General features: G+C 42.1%; 1 protein-coding gene across 7 annotated transcripts in view; it reads right to left on the minus strand.

Moving 5' to 3' along the window:
- Nucleotides 1–19,778, minus strand: part of LOC131106519 (glutamate receptor-interacting protein 2-like) — a 93,692-nt gene that overhangs the window by 44,663 nt on the left and 29,251 nt on the right. For 2 of the 7 annotated variants that reach the window (XM_058055676.1, XM_058055675.1), the window contains exon 1: nucleotides 13,823–14,167. The exons of the other annotated variants lie outside the window; for them this stretch is intronic. In XM_058055676.1, the coding sequence (XP_057911659.1) occupies nucleotides 13,823–13,871 (49 nt within the window). In that variant the 5' untranslated portion in view covers nucleotides 13,872–14,167. Of the gene's footprint in view, nucleotides 1–13,822; nucleotides 14,168–19,778 lie in introns of those variants that run through there. 7 annotated transcript variants of the gene reach the window in all.

A 19,778-nucleotide genomic window follows, 5' to 3' on the forward strand; every position in this document is an offset into this window, starting at 1 on the left:
TGAAGTCTGTGTGGTAAAGACTGGCTTTTAAACACAGGACAAAGGTTCTTCTTCCAGAGGAATAAGCTTACTCTTTTGGACCATCCTGCGTGTTCCCCTGATCTAAATTCAATGGAGAACATTTGGGGATGGATGGCAAGGGACGTTTACAAAATGGACGTCAGTTCCAGACTGTGGATGCCCTCTGTGACGCCATCAACCCCGCCTCTCGCCTGAAGACAGCTGGGATAGGCTCCAGCACCCCCCGCGACCCTCGTGAGGAAAAAGCGGTAGAAAATGAATGAATGAATGAATAAAGTCAACTAAAAGAACATAGAAGCGCCAAAGAACTGGAGTCTGAGGCAGAGTGTTGAATTTGGGAGAAAACTTTATTCTCTTCACAAACATTAACTTTCACTCTTTGCTATGTGAGACCTGAACGCCGTCTCGCAACCACCACAGGAAGAAGCGGGGAAAACCCCTGTCCTTCGTGCCCACCCCTCTGGGTGGCAACCACTTCCCTATCGATTGTTCCGGGGTGAATTATGTACCGGTAACCAAGCACTACAACATACAGTATTCTACTACCAACAGCAATGATACAATTTGCAAAGCTTCCCATTCCCATTCTTCTACTTATCCGAGTCCAGGCCGCGGGGGAAGCAGTCTCAGTAGAAACTACAGACTTCCTGGTCTCCAACCACCTCTTCCAGTTCCACCGGGAGCACACCAAGGTGTTCCCAGGTCAGCTGTGAGGGACAATGCCTCCAGCATCTGCCCAGGGGGCCTTCTTCCGGCTGGGCATGCCCACAACACCTCACCAAGAAGATTTCCAGGAGCATCTAGACTAGCTATCCGAGTCACCTCAACTGGCTCCTTTTGATGTGAAGGTGCTGGGGCTCTACTCTGAGCTCCTCCCGGATAAGCGAGCTCCTAATCCAAATTCTTAGAGTCCAAGGCGGAAACTCATTTTGACCGCTACTATCAGCCATCTCGATCTTTCAGTCACGAGTCAAAGCTCATGACCATAGGTGAGAGTGGGGGACATAGATAGACCAATAAATTGAAAGCTTTGCCTTTCAGCTCAGATGAGGAAGTGCTGAGTCTGATCCCCGTCTGCAGTGATGCAGACTCTTCATTGTTCAGTTCCAGATTGCTCTGGTCTGTGAAAATGAACTGTTTAGAATGTATGAATGATTGACCAAATGAACCTGATTGAACTTCATTCTGCACTGGTGCGTTGTGGTCCTGAGACCACAGAGAGTGCTGAGCTAGGCCAAGAGGCAAAGCTCTCAATTTACCAGTTGATCAATGTTCCTAACCTCAACTTTAGTTATGATCTTTGGGTAGTGATTGAGAGAACATAATTGCAGATACAAACAGCCAAAATGAGTTGTTTGTGGTCATGCATCTGGTCAGGGTGCCTCCCAGGTGCCTTTTTGGGGAGGTGTACAAGGTACCAGGACACATTGGAGAGACTGTCTCTCAACTCGCCTGGGAACGACTTGGGACCCTGCCAGGACGGAATAGCCAGGGAGAGGGAAATCTGGGCTTCCCTGCTCAGGCTTTTGCCCCTGGAACCCCACCTCGGATAAACGGAAGAAGATGGATGGTCAATATGTCATTTCTGAAGAAAATTTCACCATCAAACATGTCGGGTTCCCTCTTGTCATTGTCGGAGTCAGTCTCGCTGTCAGGTGACCGCTCAGGTGACCAACAGTTGGATAACTTACCCCAAGCATCCACAATCCATTCACTTATGGTGGCGTAACTTGCCCATGTTCACTGTCTTGCATCCATCACTCCCACACCGCGCGCAACTTTCCTCATGTTACGTAATGTTCTCTGATTGGTTTATCGCTGTCAGTGTAGGATTACGTCCCTGTATCAGAAATGGTCCAACACTACGATCGAAGTAACACAACATTTTTACACATAAGATGCACCAGAGTATCAGGCGCCTTGTTGATTTTTGAGAAAATTGAAGGCTTTTAAGTATGAGTCATAGTGCGGAAAATAAGATATTCTAGTTATAATATATATTTATTTTTAGTAGTAATTTTAGCAGAAACCATTTCTGCACACACATGCACAAGCATTGTGCGTGCACAGTGCAGTCGCATCAAATCACCTCTCAATCGTCTGATTCATTTTCATGTGCAGCATTCACATTTGAACATATAAACACACTGTCCTAAACACACACACACACACACGTCTGCTGATAGTAATAAGCCTATTTCTTATTACTCTCTCTCTGTTTTGGTCAGTTCTTTGTGGTGCTCACTCACGCGCCCGCCTCTTCCTGACCTACTTTCCTCCCCCTCAAAAAAGTTCAATCTGCATCTTTGCATCAGCATCATTTCACTGGCATCCTGTCTGCCCGCAAGACGCAGCTGACTCACACACAAACACACGCAGACTCGCAGCACACAGCAGCTGCTTGTTCTACTCTTTCTTCATCTGTGCTGCAACGTTCTACAATATTTCAAATATTTCTAATATTTACAAATTATCCTGCTTTTTAAACTTTTTTATTTTATTTTTATTTTTTATTTTAAAAAATTACTTATTTACAATTTTTACAATTACATTTTATTACTAATTATTGATTACTTTTTAATGTTATTCTATTGTTATACATTTGATAAATTATTTCTTTATTATTAAATTATTATTCTGTGGCTTCATCCTCATCCTTATTAAGGTTGGGTGTTGTTTACACGACCAGTCCAGGCTGTACCCCGCCTCTCGCCCCAAGAAAGCTTGGATATGCTCCAGCAAGCCTCCAACCTGGTAGCTCTAAATACAGCATCCTTCTACCAATATATTCACTATCTCTCCTCTGGAGAGTCCCAACCTTCTCGGTCTGGCCTCTCTGATTTTATCTGCAAGGCCTCGAACATGTAATGTCACTCTGATGTACTCGTTCCTGATCCTATCCATCCTGGTCACTCCCAATGAGAACCTCACTATCCTCGCCTCTGCTACATCCAGTCTTTCCCTCAGTGGTACTGTCTCCAGACCAAACAACATGGCTGGTCTCACCACAGTTTTGTATACCTTTCCTTTCATTTTAGCTGAAACTCTTCTATCACATCACGCCTGACACTTTTCTCCATCCGTTCCATCCTGCCTGCACATGCTTCTTCACCTCCTTTAATAATAATATTTTCCAAATGTTCTATTTCTTCTTGTAAATATTGTTCTCATAATATTTTCACTTTATTCTTGTAATACTATAACTTTGTCTGCAAACTAATTTTTCCAAAAATTGCAAATTTGTTTTTTCAAAAATTGTCTTTAATATTTTAACATGATGCTACTAATATAACCTTACTTTTCCCCATAACAGTACAATGTCATTCTTGTAAAATAAAATAAATGTTTCTCTTACATTACAACTTTTTTCTATTTCATAATTTCAATATTGTAAAATTACTGTTTTTAATTTTGCTTAATTTTATTTTTATTTAGTTTTCTTTTTATATATATATTTAGAACGTTCCTGCGATCCAATAAAAAAGTTTCAGTCCCTATCCCTACTTTCGTTATGTTGAGGAGTCGCTTTGGTCTGTAGAATGTATCACATCAGCACACTCATCTACACACACACACATACACACACACACACACACACACACACACATGCACGCACAGACACATAAAGCCGAGTGTACTAAGAGTATACACACACATTACTTGTATACACACATTTCCAGAGGAAACAGACAGTAGATGTTTGCGGTGCTATGAGGCGTTGTCGTCTAGTCTTATGTCCTCGTTGGACGCTTCAAGCACAAATGAATCCACACTCCGAGGATTATGGGTAAGAACTCAGATGCGGCAAATGACAGTCTCGTGCTTGCACGATGATGAAGACCAGATGAATGATGAAGAATACTAAAAGAAGAGGAAACGTCATGGCTGACATGATGAAAACCAGCAACAATTTGTTAAAAGATCTAATTCATCTTCCTCAAACTCACGCTGCAACGCTCTTCATCCTCAAAATCTTCCTCTTTCATACATCTTTGGAATGACAGGCCCGATGAAGAGGAGAACACGCAACTATGATGATGAAGAGCTGATTTTTTTTCCATTTCATCATGACTGTGTGAAATACTGTCCAGACATTAACACAATTGAACATTTTCAAGAATTGACATTTTGTGCTGGTCTTCTGTTCTTCTGGACAAGAAGGTTTTCGGTGAAGGTTCAAAATCCAAAAAAAAAAAGAAATGGGAGTGAAACAAAAATATTTTTCCAGGAGGCTGGTGGTAATGTTGATGGCGTCACGGAGGGCATCCACAGTCTGGAACTGACGTCCATTTTGTAAACGTCCCTTGTCATCCATCCCCAAATGTTCTCCATTGAATTTAGATCAGGGGAACACGCAGGATGGTCCAAAAGAGTAAGCTTATATTCCTCCTACCTTGGAGGCGCTGCAGCAGAGGGATAGTGATCATCTCAAGACCTGTGGCTGCCCAACTGTCCTAATGGCATCACATCTTGGACCTGGACTATTATACTCTATGTTTATATTTAACTGTCACATGTAAACCTCTCCACATCCATTGCAGCCTGGTCATCCTAGAAGGGGGATTCCCCCATCTGCGGTCCCTTCTCAAGGTTTCTTTTTCCCTAATGGGTTTTGAGTTTTTCCTTGCCCTGATGGGGGTTCAGATCAGGGGATGTCGTTTGTCGTCTATTGTCTGTCTTCTACTGTGGCCTGCTTGTTAAGCCCTTTGAGGCTCTTTTGTGATTAAGGGCTATATAAATAAACTTGACTTGACTTGACTTGACTCTGGAAGAAGAACCTTTGTCCTGCGTTTAAAAGCCAGTCTTTACCACACAGACTTCAGTCTCCTGCAACATCTCCACATAGCCATCTGCCGTTTGACGCCCCTGCACAACCTGAAGCTCTTGAACCAGTCATGATGTGCTATATATATCACTATAATACAATTACTATGGTACCCATTATGTCATTGGATGGTCATATCACCTCGTACTTCGGTACGTGACAAAAAAAAACTTCAATTATATTAGGAAAGCAGGAAGTGAACAAATGTAACAGTTACTGATTGTAAAAGTACCAGATGGAGGGGTAGGATTTAATAAGCTTTGCTTCTTCCCTGGACTGGTGGCCAGCCAATGACAGGGCACATATAGGCAAACAACCATTCACACTCACATTCATACCTATGGACAATTTGGAGTCGCCAATTAACCTAGCATGTTTTTGGAATGTGGGAGGAAACCGGAGTACCCGGAGAAAACCCACGCATGCACGGGGAGAACATGCAAACTCCACACAGAGATGGCCGAGGTTGGGGAAAGACAAAATAAGAAGCCAAAAAGTTACCACTTCCACACAAAATATGAGGAGAACTCATTCATTCATTTATTTTCTATTGCTTATCCTCACGAGGGTCGCGGGCGTGCTGGAGCCTATCCCAGCTGTTTTTGGGTGAGAGGCGGGGTACACCCTGGACTGGTGGCCAGCCAATCACAGGGCACATATAGACAAACAACCATTCACACTCACATTCATACCTATGGACAATTTGGAGTCACCAATTAACCTAGCATGTTTTTGGAATGTGGGAGGAAACCGGAGTACCCGGTGAAAACCCACGCATGCACAGGGAGAACATGCAAACTCCACACAGAGATGGCCGAGGGTGGAATTGAACCCTGGTCTCCTAGCTGTGAGGTCTGCGTGCTAACCACTTGACCGCCGTGCCGCCAATCTGATGCATGTTCAAATGAAATAAAACCATTACCATTATCATAAAGTCCTTATATTTTTCATTCATCAATGACCTACAGCTGCAGCATACCTTAGATTTCACAAAGAGCTTCTAAAATATACTTATAAAGAGCGCTGCTATCACATACATTTCCAACACATTTTCCCTTACATATTTGTTATTTCTGCATTCTTTTTGCTGTCATTGTAACACTAGTCTATGTCTTTGGTCCGTGTCTTTTGGTCAACGCAATTCTCAACGCAAAGGCTAACTTTTACCGACTGTCTCCGCGAGAATGCTGTGAATAAGACGAGACATAGACGAGGGGAAAAAAGGGAGAAGGACAAGGCAATGAGGTGGCGTGAGGTGACTTTATTGACTTCAGCCCCCCTCAGGTGATTGTTTCGCCAGTCATCAGGGACATGGCTTCTCTGATGTCGCTCGTCTGACACGACCTGTACAAGTGGGCTAAATAAAGACTGACAACACCCCGCCCCCTCCACCACCCCCACCTCCCGCCATTGGACGCCATCAGGGCCGCCAAGGTTACATCCCCTATCAATGTCTCTACTGCAAATTCAAAACGGACAATTTTGTGCCATTGAAGGAGCCCAGGACTTTGAAGATGTTTTTTTCTTTTTTGAAGGCTTCTCCATCAGGTTGGTCTGATGGTTACTGGACTGCATTCGGCACCAGTAACAACCTTCATGTGAACCAAGGATGGTCCAGTGTTGTGACACTTTTGTGGGTCTACAGTTTAATTTGTTGTGTTCCATGACCCTCAGGATGTTTGATGAAGTTTCAAATGACTGTCTTAGCAGCAATGGCGCACTCCAGGGGGCCTTTAGTGAAGTTTTTCAACTGGTCTTAAAGGTTAGCTCAGGACTGTAGCCACACAAGTATCCTATGATTATAGTTGCACATTACTTACAGGCACATCAGCCTCCATGACACAAGCTTATTAGAAATTATTGGACAACTCGAAGTCAAACTATGAAAACAACGTGAGACTTGGTTTTCAAATGCCCCAGTTATGGTATGATTTGCGTGTTGATTATTAACCAGCATGGAGAAGATGGTAGGAAGGTAAGAAGTTGTAAAGCTGCTGGGCGTGATGATGCAACATTTTCCATTAGCCAGCAAAGATGAAATGAAGATGCTCAACTCAGACACTTTCCTGCTGACACAATGAGGCCAGTGTGCCTCGTATTTTTCTTCGTCTTTGCTGAGTCCATTTATTCATATTTGGCTTGTTTGTTGTTGTCGCTGCCAGTTGCCCGCTCGTCATGGCTGCCTCGTGTAAAAATGTTCATCTGCTTCAAATGCCGTTGTGGCTCCTTTCCTCCCAAATTACAATGCAACCTTTTCTTGCTAATCACCTCGCTGTGGACCTCACACTGTCAAAATAGGCTTTTACTTCTGCAGTCTTCCCCCCCACTCAACAGGGGGCACTACTGTCAGGAATCTTACATTGATGAGAGAATGGCCACCACAGGAAGTACGAAGGAACAAGAGAAACATCAACAAGGAGCTCTTCATGACCGAAAGAATAAGAGCGTGGAACCAGCGGCGAAAATGAGTTTCCTCCGTAAGGTGAGGATAAGTTGATTTGGCTCCCGGACGCCTCCCTGGTGAGGAGTTCTGGGCATGCAGGGGGTGGCTGGAGACCAGGAAGTCTGAACTTCCCGACTGAGACTACTGTTTCCCCAGTGACCCGGACCCGGACATCCGGAAGAAAGTGGATGGATAGATGGAATTCTTCTAATGCTAACATGTGGAAATGGATATTCATTCATTCATTCATTTTCTACCGCTTTTCCTCACGAGGGTCGCGGGGATGCTGGAGCCTATCCCAGCTGTCTTCGGGCGTGAGGCGGGGTACACCCTGGACTGGTCGCCAGCCAATCACAGGGCACATATAGACAAACAACCATTCACACTCACATTCATACCTATGGACAATTTGGAGTCGCTAATTAACCTAGCATGTTTTTGGAATGTGGGAGGAAACCGGAGTACCCGGAGAAAACCCACGCATGCACGGGGAGAACATGCAAACTCCACACAGAGATGGCCGAGGGTGGAATTGAACCCTGGTCTCCTAGCTGTGTGGTCTGCGCGCTAACCACTCTACCGCTGTGCCGCCCTCGAATGGATATTATTTTCTCTTATTATGTCTGGGTAGATGGAGGGGTAGGATTTAATAAGCTTTGCTTCTTCCTACTCCTTTTGGACATGTGGAACTGTGAACTGATTATGGGATGCACTCAATTGTAATCTGATGCATGTTCAAATGAAATAAAACCATTACCATTATCATTACTATAAACAAGGGGTGACAGTATTTCAATTCAGAGTGTGTGTAGAAAAATGCCTGTCCCCTAGGGGGAGCATGAGAGCAAATGATTGGAAGAGGAAGAGTCCCCACAGGACCAAATCAACTGGAAGAGTAAGAATTTGAAAATGTTTCAAACAGAAGTGGAGCTTCTCTGCCTAGCAGGCGGTACCGTGTGGGCTGTACTGCATGTGCGAGCATTGCTTTTATTTAACAATTCATTTATTATTTAAAAAAAAACTCATGTTGCTTGTTTAATCTGCAGCCTGAAAGTTTACATGATGACACAATTCGCAGAGTTTGCACTTAAAGATACGACTTCCGCTAAACACTTGCTGTTTCTATTCTTCTTCTGTCTCTCTCTCTATCACTCTCTCCTAACCCCCCCCACCATCTTTTTTCCCTCTTGCGGAGGCCGGTATAAATAGGCCTCCTACTAGCATGCTAATTAATCTCTGGCGACAAAATCAAAGAAGGTGCATCTGCATTGCTGAGAGGAGAGAGGGGATGGGGGGGGGGGGGGGGGGGGGCAGGAAGAGGCGGGATGCAGACAGGAAACAGCACATCATCATGTGGGGTGGCAGACGACATGAAGGTTCATTTGTTTATTAAAAACGTAGGCTGACTGAATTTATGCAACTGAAGATGTTTGTGAACGACATCGTTTACATGGTTTGACGCAGAAAATGTTATTGAAGATTTTTCAAGCAAAATGTCTTTAGAAATTCAGTGTTTTCAGAGTTTCAAAATTAATTTTGCTAAAGTTTTAGGGTTACGACAACTAAATGACCAACTGACAGATTTTTTTTTTGTATTGGAATTTGGAATTTGTAAGTGAATGTGTACTGAAGTGAAAATACATGTACTTCTAACAAGTGTCTAACAAAAATTTTGTTAACTTGTTACTGAATTTGTGAAATTGTTGTGTAAAATAAATAAATAAATAAAAAATATATACAATTCATAAAATTAATAACATCAATTATATATATATATATATATATATATATATATATAACATCAATTATATATATAAATATCTAATTTATGTTGTTAATTTTATTAACTGTTTAATTTCTTATTAATTTTTTTGACAACTTCGACAAGCCCTGATATATATATATATGAAGCGCACTATGGTATGAACATTTTCATTAATATTTTTTGACTTTTCATGTTTTTTTACACTGATTATTTCACATATATATAACATCAATTATACATATATATATATATATATATATAATTGATGTTGTTAATTTTATTAACTGGAATTGGATATTTTTTATTTATTTATATATTTATTTTTACACAAAAAATCACATAAATTCAGTAACAAAATTTTATATATATATATATATATATATATATATATATATATATATATATATAAATTTATTAATTTTTGGACAGCTTTGACAAGCCCTGATATATATATGAAGCTCACTATGGTATGAACATTTCATTTTTTACGTTAAGATTTTTTCACTTTTCATGTTTTTTTTACACTTATTATTATTTCACAAACTTTTCTGAAGTGGATTTTTATCAACTGAATTTTAAACACACAGTTTTTTAGATTTTTGTAGAATTCAGTTCACAAAATTGATATGTTATATAAAATAATGTAACAAAAAAATCATGTAGGCGATATCAAATCAGAGGCTACAAAAATCTTTTTAAAAAAAACAACAAACAATTGAACCTTCACACAGACCGAATCCATTCCAAGCAATACGGTTCTCATATTGTTTCAAAGCAATCAAGGTAACCTTAAACACACACGCTCTTAAAACAGAGGTCACCCAGGCCATGACACCAATGCTGTGTCCCAAATGCTTCTGTCAGTACTCTTCAGTAAGTAAACTGCATACACTGTGTACTTACATCCCTTGTGGTGCTGTCCTAAGTCTAGAAATGAAATGAACAATCAGATGGACAGCCCTGCAGTCAGCATGCCCGCTGCGTGCTCCTTCAACTCCTGCCACATCTGCCGCATTGTGTTGTGTGATAAAACCACACATTTTCTGGTGTGGCATTTTATTGTGGGCAGCCAGCTGTCGAATCAGCATGTTGATACACCACACCTGTGAGGTGGACGGATTATCTCGGCAAAGGAGAATTGCTCACAGGCACAGATTTAGACACGTTTGACAACAATAGGGCGGCACGGCGGTCGAGTGGTTAGCGCGCAGACCACACAGCTAGGAGACCAGGGTTCAATTCCACCCTCGGCCGTCTCTGTGTGGAGTTTGCATGTTCTCCACAGAGGTGGGTGTGGGCATGTGTGGGTTTTCTCCGGGTACTCCGATTTCCTCTCACATTCCAAAAACATGCTAGGTTAATTGGCCACTCCAAATTGTCCAATTGTCCATGTGAGTGTGAATGGTTGTTTGTCTATATGTGCCCTGTGATTGGCTGGCCACCAGTCCAGGGCCTACTCCGCCTCTCGCCCGAAGACATCTGGGATAGGCTCCAGCACGCCCGCGACCCTCTTGAGGATAAGCAATAGAAAATTAATGAATGAGTTCTCCTCCTATTTTGTGTGGAAGTGGTAACTTTTTAGCTTCTTATTTTGTCTTTCCCCACCCTCTGACATCTCTGTGTGGAGTTTGAATGTTCTCCCCGTGCATGTGTGGGTTTTCTCCGGGTACTCCGGTTTCCTCCCACATTCCAAAAACATGCTAGGTTAATTAGCGACTCCAAATTGTCCATAGGTATGAATGTGAGTGTGAATGGTTGTTTGTCTATATGTGCCCTGTGATTGGCTGGCCACCAGTCCAGGGTGTACCCCGCCTCTCGCCCAAAGACAGCTGGGATAGGCTCCAGCACTTCCCGCAACCCTCGTGAGGAAAAGCGGTAGAAAATGAATGAATGACAACAATGTGTTAGGGCAATATATTTCCGAGTTGAGCTCAAAAATGATGGGAGCAAAAACAAAAATAAAAGTGTTGGAATTGTAATTGGAATTGAGTGTGGAATAACAGCAATGCATTTGATGTCCCGTATTGTGTTATGGATTTGTCACGTCGTGATATATTGGCGGAGACTACACCCACGCTGGAAGAAGAAACGCTTGCTGGGTTGCATGAAACTCAGCACACGGTGAACTTTTCACCAAAATGTCAGTGCTCATCGGAAGTGAAGCTTCTGTCCGCTCCCTTGTCACGAGTAGATGAGCGTCGCTGGACCAACAACCGAGTCAAATTTCGACATGAATATCCTCAGTGGGATTCAAACCTGCGACCTTCCAGTGTGTAGAAAAAGGGCGAGAAAAAATTACTTTAATGATTATACTACTGAGAAATGGGGTAAAGCTGGCAGGTATTTCATGGGGCGATCCAAATGTTGTTATTCATGTTCAATTCAATTTACCAAGACACCTAAAGGCAACATTACAAAGTGAAATCAGCAGTAATTTTACAAGAATTAAGTCCAAATATTACAAGAAAAACATTGTAAGAACATTGCAAGAAATGTTTTACAAGAATAACGTTGTAATATTAATGTCTTTTAGTAGCATGGACTTGAAATATTGAAGTATTAAAGTGTTTAATATTCAAATACAAAAATTATAAGAAACAAAACAATGACTAAAGATGTGATTTTTTGAAAATTAAGATTATGTTATAATGTTACGAGAAAACAGTCAAAACATTATGAAAAAAGAAAAAAGCTCATTAAAAAAAGTCATATTGAAATAAGAAAAAGGTCAAAATGTTTACATTTTATAAAAAAAATCATAAATAACTAATAATTGAAAATCAGTCATTGTGGCATAGAGTTGAAATCTTTAAAAAAGTTTAAAAAAGGTGGTAATATTAAAAGTAGGGATGTTCCGATCAGGATTTTATGCTGCTGTTACTGATCTCGATAATCCATGAGTGAAATTAGCCAATACCGATACCAATACTGTTCACTAAGGGTGTGGAAATAATCAATATTAATCGATACATCGAGTGCATCGGCTCATTCACTGGGTATGGATGCAATTGAACTGAATTCCATTTTTTTCCCTTCGCTTATTTGCATTATGTTGAATTGCATCATATCGCAAGAAATTGCACCATATCATGTCAGATTGCATTGATTTGAACTAAATTATTATCGTATCATCGCATCGTGAAGAGAGTGAATCGTATCGCATCGTATCGCCAGAAAATTCCATGTATCGTTAAAGTATTGTCTCACTGGCAGTGCATGGAGATGTGTATCGAATCATCCTCAGTGCTGAGATTCACACCCCTACTGATCACATACATGCAGTATAAATATGAGGGGTCACCAAGGTTTTTTTCTTGTGAGAGCTACACATTATCAAATGATAACCTGAATAAAAGCAGGTTTATCTACCTCTGCTGGGCCCCTCCAGCTGCATCCGCTGCCTTCTGAAGTGCAGATTTAGCCGACTTTTGTGCCCGGAGCGGACATTGCTGATCGGCAGAGGGCATCAACGTTTCAAATTATCGATTTTTATCCTTTTTCACTGAAATTGGCCAATGATCCATCAGAGCGCCTCTAATTAGAATACAATACAATACAAAATAAAATCCTATTTTATGTGGGAGAAAAGTAAAAATATTCCAGGAATATATTTGAAAAAACATTCCAGGTTGTACCCCACGTCTAATTTAAAGGCAGCTGGGATAAGCTCCAGCCTACCCCCGCGACACTAATGAGGATAAACGGCATAGAAAATTAATGGATGGATGGATGGAATTTCGAAAAGTTGACATATTTAGAGATTGTTAAAAACAACAGCAAAAATGGGAAAAAGATGATCCTGTAATAGGCTTTTTTTTAATAGTAAAACTGTAATGCTGTTTTTCTTGAAATATAACTTATATACAGTACATGTGTTGCTTGACAACATGTCAACAAGACAAAGTTGCATCCTTGGAAGTAGTTTGGACACCCCTGCACGACGTACACACCGTGTACACCGTGTACACAGTATACACAGTATACACAGTATACTTATAGAAGTGTACTGCTGGAAGTATCCCAGCTGAGACGAAGCATTTGTTCCATTGTGAGCGCAAGAATGCTTTAAAATGAAACTTTTTTTGTTTTGGATCGGACCGTACTGACTTTATCCAATCAGACATCACAAGGGTACGGAGGTCCAAGGTTTGTCTTAACGAGCTTGTCAGCTGTCAGTCGGTAAAAAGTAACGAAAGAACCTTCAGACGTGTCTCATCAGGAGTCCCTGCGTGGCGCGCCTCCACGGGCCGAATGGCGGCAGTTTGTCCCCATTTCCCTCCCTTTGCTCTCCATCTCCAGGCTTCACTTCAAAGCCGGAGATCCCCCGATCCATAAATAAATCATCAGAGAGGACCGGAGGGAAGAAGAGCGCGTCTCAGACAAACCGACAAACACCGGCAGCAGTCGGAGAGTCGCTCTGTCACGACCGTGCGGCAAAAAAGAAATGCAAGAAACAGAAAAGAAAAAAACTGCTTTAGATGAATCATTCAGCACTCCGCGGCCCCAAAAACAAAATTTTCATAGCAATATGCGATACAAGGTGACTTTTTTAACAAGAAACACCAATGCCAGATAGATGGGATCTCCAAAAGACCAAAAACAACCTCATATTTGATCAAACAATCTGCAAAGATGGTCTGAACGGAAATGATGAAAGTTTGAGGTAGCATCATCAGGGCCAACGCGGACGTAAACATGAAGGTGCAAATTACATGCAGAAAACAGTGAGGACGCTTTATGAGGCGTGAAAGTTTAACAGGAAGTCTACCTTTCTGCAGCAGCAGCCTTCTCTTCAATATAGCCTGAAGAAAAAGCATCTTCACGCCTTGCCGCTTCCAGACAGGATTCAGAGGTTCTCTCCTCGAGGAAGAGCGGAGGAGAAAGAGGGAGGCATAACTTCTGTCTGCACCCCTCAAACCTCCGCCCCTCTTCCTCTCTCTCTGTGCCTCCTCTTCCTCCTCCTTGCCCTAAAAGCTGCAATCACGTCTATGAAGGTTTCTTGTCAATCTGCTCCTTCCAGTCTGAGGACATCAGAACTTCATCACGTTCTCCTCCTGGTCTTTGTTCACTTTTACACTCCTGTTTCTCTCTTTCTCTTGTGATTATGAAAAAAAGTTGCAGCTTAAAGCCTTCGGGACTATTGATGCCCCATTTTCCCGCCCCCCACCCCCACTTAATATTCCCAGTGTCTTGTGCGCGGGGGAGTAGCGGGTGCGCAAGGTGATGAAAGTGCCACCAAAAGATGAAAGTACTGCAATACTGAATGTCGGCTTGTGGTACAGCGCGGGGTTATGTCATCTCCCAGCATGGTGCCCAAAGCGTGAAGGGGATACCCGGAAACATGGCAGCACACCAGGACAGGTACCCTGTCCGTTCTCCAAACCTGAATCCAATCCAGAACCTCTGGGACATCACGCACCACTGTGCCACATCCAGATCGGGGAGGAGGTCTACCAAGAGGCAATTAGTGGTCAACAGAAATCACAAAACCCTTTCAACACCACAGTACACTTAAGTGTCAGGTTCCTGATCCTATGGGATTCTACACTGTCTTGTTATTACGTAATAACTAGACAGTGTAGTGGTCTTAAATATGTTATTTACACTTTGATTACTACTAACCAGTCACCAGACACTCGGCCCAGCAATGACACATTGTTAGGAATGGCATACTGCATAATTTGCTTTACTTGCTTTTATTCAACTCTGTTCTTCTGTAAAGTGTCTTTGAGTATTTTAAAAAGCGCTATACAAATAAAATGTATTCATTCATTCATTTTCTACTGCTTTTTCCTCACAAGCGTCGCGGGGGTGCTGGAGCCTATCCCAGCTGTCTCCAGGTGAGAGGTGGGGTACACCCTGGACTGGTCGCCAGCCAATCACAGGGCACATATAGACAAACAACCATTCACACTCACATTCATACCTATGGACAATTTGGAGTCACCAATTAACCTAGCATGTTTTTGGAATGTGGGAGGAAACCGGAGTACCCGGAGAAAACCCACGCATGCACGGGTTAGAACATGGAAACTCCACACAGAGATGGCCGAGGGTGGGGAAAGACAAAATAAGAAGCCAAAAAGTTACCACTTCCACACAAAACAGGAGGAGAACTAATTCATTTATTAATTTTCTATTGCTTATCCTCACGAGGGTCGCGGGCATGCTGGAGCCTATCCCAGCTGTCTTTGGGCGAGAGGCGGGGTACACCCTGGACTGGTGGCCAGCCAATCACAGGGCACATATAGACAAACAACCATTCACACTCACATTCATACCTATGGACAATTTGGAGTGGCCAATTAACCTAGCATGTTTTTGGAATGTGGGAGGAAACCGGAGTACCCGGAGAAAACCCACGCATGCACGGGGAGAACATGCAAACTCCACACAGAGATGGCCGAGGGTGGTATTGAACCCTTGTCTCCTAGCTGTGAGGTCTGCACACTAACCACTAGACTGCCGTGCAGCCAACAAAAAATAGGGGGACTCTAATGGCGGAATTTAAAGGGTTCATGTTCACGACCAGGCTGCACGGTGACCGAGTGGTTAGCGTGCAGGCTATGTGCATATTTATTTATGTTTATATGTGCATCGCTCATGCCGTCATCTTCATCAAAAACAAAGTTGAAGCAAGCACACATGAGTGAGGGATGAGAAAGTTTTTATCATCCTCATGTCGGGACATTTCTCCAGTACCCTTGAAGCAATTTATTTGTTTACTGTGATGTACCTATACGTCTTGTGTGATCCCTGCAGGATGACAAGGTTTAATTTTAGGCTTTGAGCAGCATGGGAACATCGCGTAAGAGTGAACGCCGCCTGGCGATTGCTGGCGAACAAACGTTTTCCTCCTCCGCGCTGTCAACGCGTGGAAGGCAAAGCGGGCGGCTGCAGGCGGGTGACACTTTCAAACCCAAAAAACAAGCAAGTTTGTTTTTTTTCTCCCCCGTCAGCGTGTTTTGGGTGATGTGAAGGTGAAAATAAAAGTGCAGTCAGCAGGCTGCTTCTGTCGCTTCATCGATCTGGAGCGTCCCAGAAAGAAGTTTCTAAGTCGGGAAATTCGCTGGAGCATCATGCGTGTGAGATGGAAGCAAAAGTACAGCAAAGTCTGATGATGATGATGATGTTGACTTGAGATCATCAGTCCACTTTTGGATTCTTCACTTTTCACTAAGTAAGTTCACTAAGTCATTAAGGTTGCCAACTATACATAGAAATGTTACAACTTAGTCATAAACTGCTTGGTTCAGGCAAGGTCCAAGGTCCGCTGAATGAGAGTCCAGAGCGCTAGCCGGACTGTAGAACTGAAGTCTCCCAAAGTGTCTATACTGGCATCCGTTAAACCGAATACTCAACCTCCCTGTTTTCGAGTCACGCACCCCCGTCAAGTTTGCGAGGACCTGAACACAATCAGATGCTTTCTGATCTTGGGACCCCGCCCCACTAGTTGCTGGATCCGCATAGAGCGTTGATGCTGAGAGTTATTTCGATCTTGTTTATGTATAAACAAGCAAAAAGAATATATCCATGAGTATACTTCACTAAGTATACTGTGTACACCGTGTATTACAGTGCAGCACTGTCCCAAATATCGTACTTACCCGACATGACCATCACAATCTGCTTCATTCATTCATTCATTTTCTACCGCTTATCCTCAAAGAGGGTCGCCGGGGTGCTGGAGCCTATCCCAGTTGACTTCGGGCAAGAGGCGGAGTACACCCTGGACTGGTTGTCACAATGTGCATCTTTGCCAGTGTGACTGGCACACAACAACCATTCACACTCACATTCATACCTATGGACAATTTGGAGTCGCCAATTAACCTAGCATGTTTTTGGAATGTGGGAGGAAACCGGAGTACCCGGAGAAAACCCACGCATGCACGGGGAGAACATGCAAACTCCACACAGAAATGTCCGCGGGTGGGGAAAGACAAAATAAGAAGCCAAAAAGTTACCACGTCCACACAAAATAGGAGGAGAACTCATTCATTCATTCATTTTCTATTGCTTATCCTCACGAGGGTCGCGGGCGTGCTGGAGCCTATCCCAGCTGTCTTTGGGCAAGAGGATTTTTGGAATGTGGGAAGAAACCGGAGTAAACCCACACATGCACGGGGAGAACATGCAAACTCCACACAGAGATGGCCGAGGGTGGAATTGAACTCCAAACTGTGAGGCCTGCGTGCTAACCACTCGGCCGCAACATGCTAACCACTCATCCACTTCACGGACCGTTATCGCAACATTTGGATCACCTTTTCGCAATTTAGTGATACCGCCTACTTTGAATCAGGCACAGAGTTTGTTTGGTTGTTCTTCCGCTATCATTTTGATCACATCTGGTTACTGACACTCCACTACATTTTGCTGTACAGGGCATAAAAAACAGCAATAAAAACACTAAAGACCAGAATTGCATTATGATTATCAGTCAATTCAAGTCATTTCAAGAAAAAACGACCAAGTTGGACTGTCAATCAATTCATGGTTTTGGGGGTTAAGGGACCCCCAAGATATTTTGCTGCACTTATTCACTTAAGCACTCAAAAGGCAAAGTGAGATACAGCCTTTGTCATTCTGTGTATGCAAATGTTGCTGCATCGTTCTTTGCTTGTTCTCTTTCTGTCTCTTCACCTAATGGTCTTTTGTAGCTTATTAGCTTTTGCTTTTTGTTATTTCTCATGTTTTGCATGGCCCTTTCACACACACACACACACACACACATACATATTTCCATGCATGCCAGGAAGGTTCTGCCAGATCCAATAAAGATCCCATGGAGGCAAAAACAAACACATCTCACCAAAACATTCCAAACTTGACTAAAATAGACCCTCACGCACGCACGCACACACACACACACACACACACTGTAGTTAATGAAGCATGCACGAAGGCTCATTATTTTCAGGCAAAACAAAAAGGTTGAACATGATCCAGAAATAACGATATATATATATATATATATATATATATATATATATATATATATATATATATATATATATATATAGACCAGTCCAGGGTGTACCCCGCCTCTCGCCCCAAGACAGCTGGGATAGGCTCCAGCACCCCCCATGACCCTCAGGAGGATAAGCGGTAGAAAAAAATAAAAAATAAAATAAAATTAAAAAAATTAATATATATATACATATAAATATAAATAACTGATGTACACACATGTTGTATTGTTTATATTACTTTTTTGTCACATTGCATCTAATAAATAATAATAAAAATATCAAATATGGACGTCATCATCCCCAGCTGTGACACATATCTTTCAAAATCAGCAGGGTTCTTGTGCTCTGAAGTCTTCGCTAACAGCAAGTGGCGGGGCTGGCCTCGTTCCACTACGCTCATGGTGATTCCTTTTATTCATGGAGTCTTAAAGGAACCAGAATGGATTCAAAGATCGAATGGGTTCACATCAGACTGGAATTGATTCAGAGCTAGAAAGTTTTGATTGAGTCAGGTATACCGAGAAGAGCCACAAATACACTTTTTCCACTCTAACTTTTTTGGTTGAGTGGACAAACTTTGCATAATGGCCAGAAATATTTCAGTATTGAACAAAGCAAAATTTGTTCTCAATCCGAAATCACTCCATACTCTTTATTGCGCTCTGGTTCTACCATATCTTACTTATTGTGTGGAAATATGGGCTAATAACTATAAAAGCAATCTTCACTCGCTAAATGTACTGCAAAAAAGGTCAGTAAGGATAATTCATAATGCCGCCTACAGAGAACATACTAACTCTATTTCTAAAATCACCAATACTTCAACTTGCTGATATAGTTCATCTTCAAACAGCTAAAATAATGCATAAGGCTAAAAATAACCAATTAGCTAAAAATGTCATCCAATACTGTTCTACAAGAGAGGAGAAATATGATCTCAGGGAAGAAGTACATTTGAAACACTTGCTATATGCTAGGACTACGTTATGCTAGCCATAGCATTTCAGTATGTGGAATCAAACTATGGGATGGATTGAGTAAGGAAATCAAACAATGCACAACGATGAGCCAATTCAAGAAACAATACAAGCAGTTGATGTTTGCTAAATACAAGGATGAAGAGTCTTGAACCAGTCATGATGTGCTATATATATCACTATACTGTAAACTGTATTATGGAAAGCAGGAAGTGAACAAATGTAACAGTTACTGATTGTAAAAGTACCAGATGGAGGGGTAGGATTAATAAGCTTTGCTTCTTCCTACTCCTTTTGGACATGTGGAACTGTGAACTGATTATGGGATGCACTCAATTGTAATCTGATGCATGTTCAAATGAAATAAAACCATTACCATTACCATAATGAAGTAGGCGGGCTTACAGAAAAAAATATCAGCGAATACCTGCTATTCTTATTACATCGCATTGCAACTCTAAGAATGGAAAATGCTATTGTTAGTAATGTTATTTGCTGATTGGAGGCAAACCCCTGTGATGTAATGACACGGCTCACCAGTTCAGGTTCTACCCGGCTGCTGAATCCAGCACCAGGACCAAAGTTGGCTCCAGTAGAAAAGGGGTAAGAATGCAAAGTTGACTAAAATGACTATTTGTGACATGAAGCTGTTTCCTTATGGACAAAGCGCATTGTGAAGAGATTTGTTCCCTGAATGATGTCGTGTTCCCGCACTCCAAAGCTGCTTTGCCGAGCACATCAGACGCTCCTCGCCTCGCAAACAACAACTAAA

The sequence above is a fragment of the Doryrhamphus excisus genome, chromosome 18 (assembly GCF_030265055.1).
Source record: "Doryrhamphus excisus isolate RoL2022-K1 chromosome 18, RoL_Dexc_1.0, whole genome shotgun sequence".
Lineage (NCBI taxonomy): Eukaryota > Metazoa > Chordata > Actinopteri > Syngnathiformes > Syngnathidae > Doryrhamphus > Doryrhamphus excisus.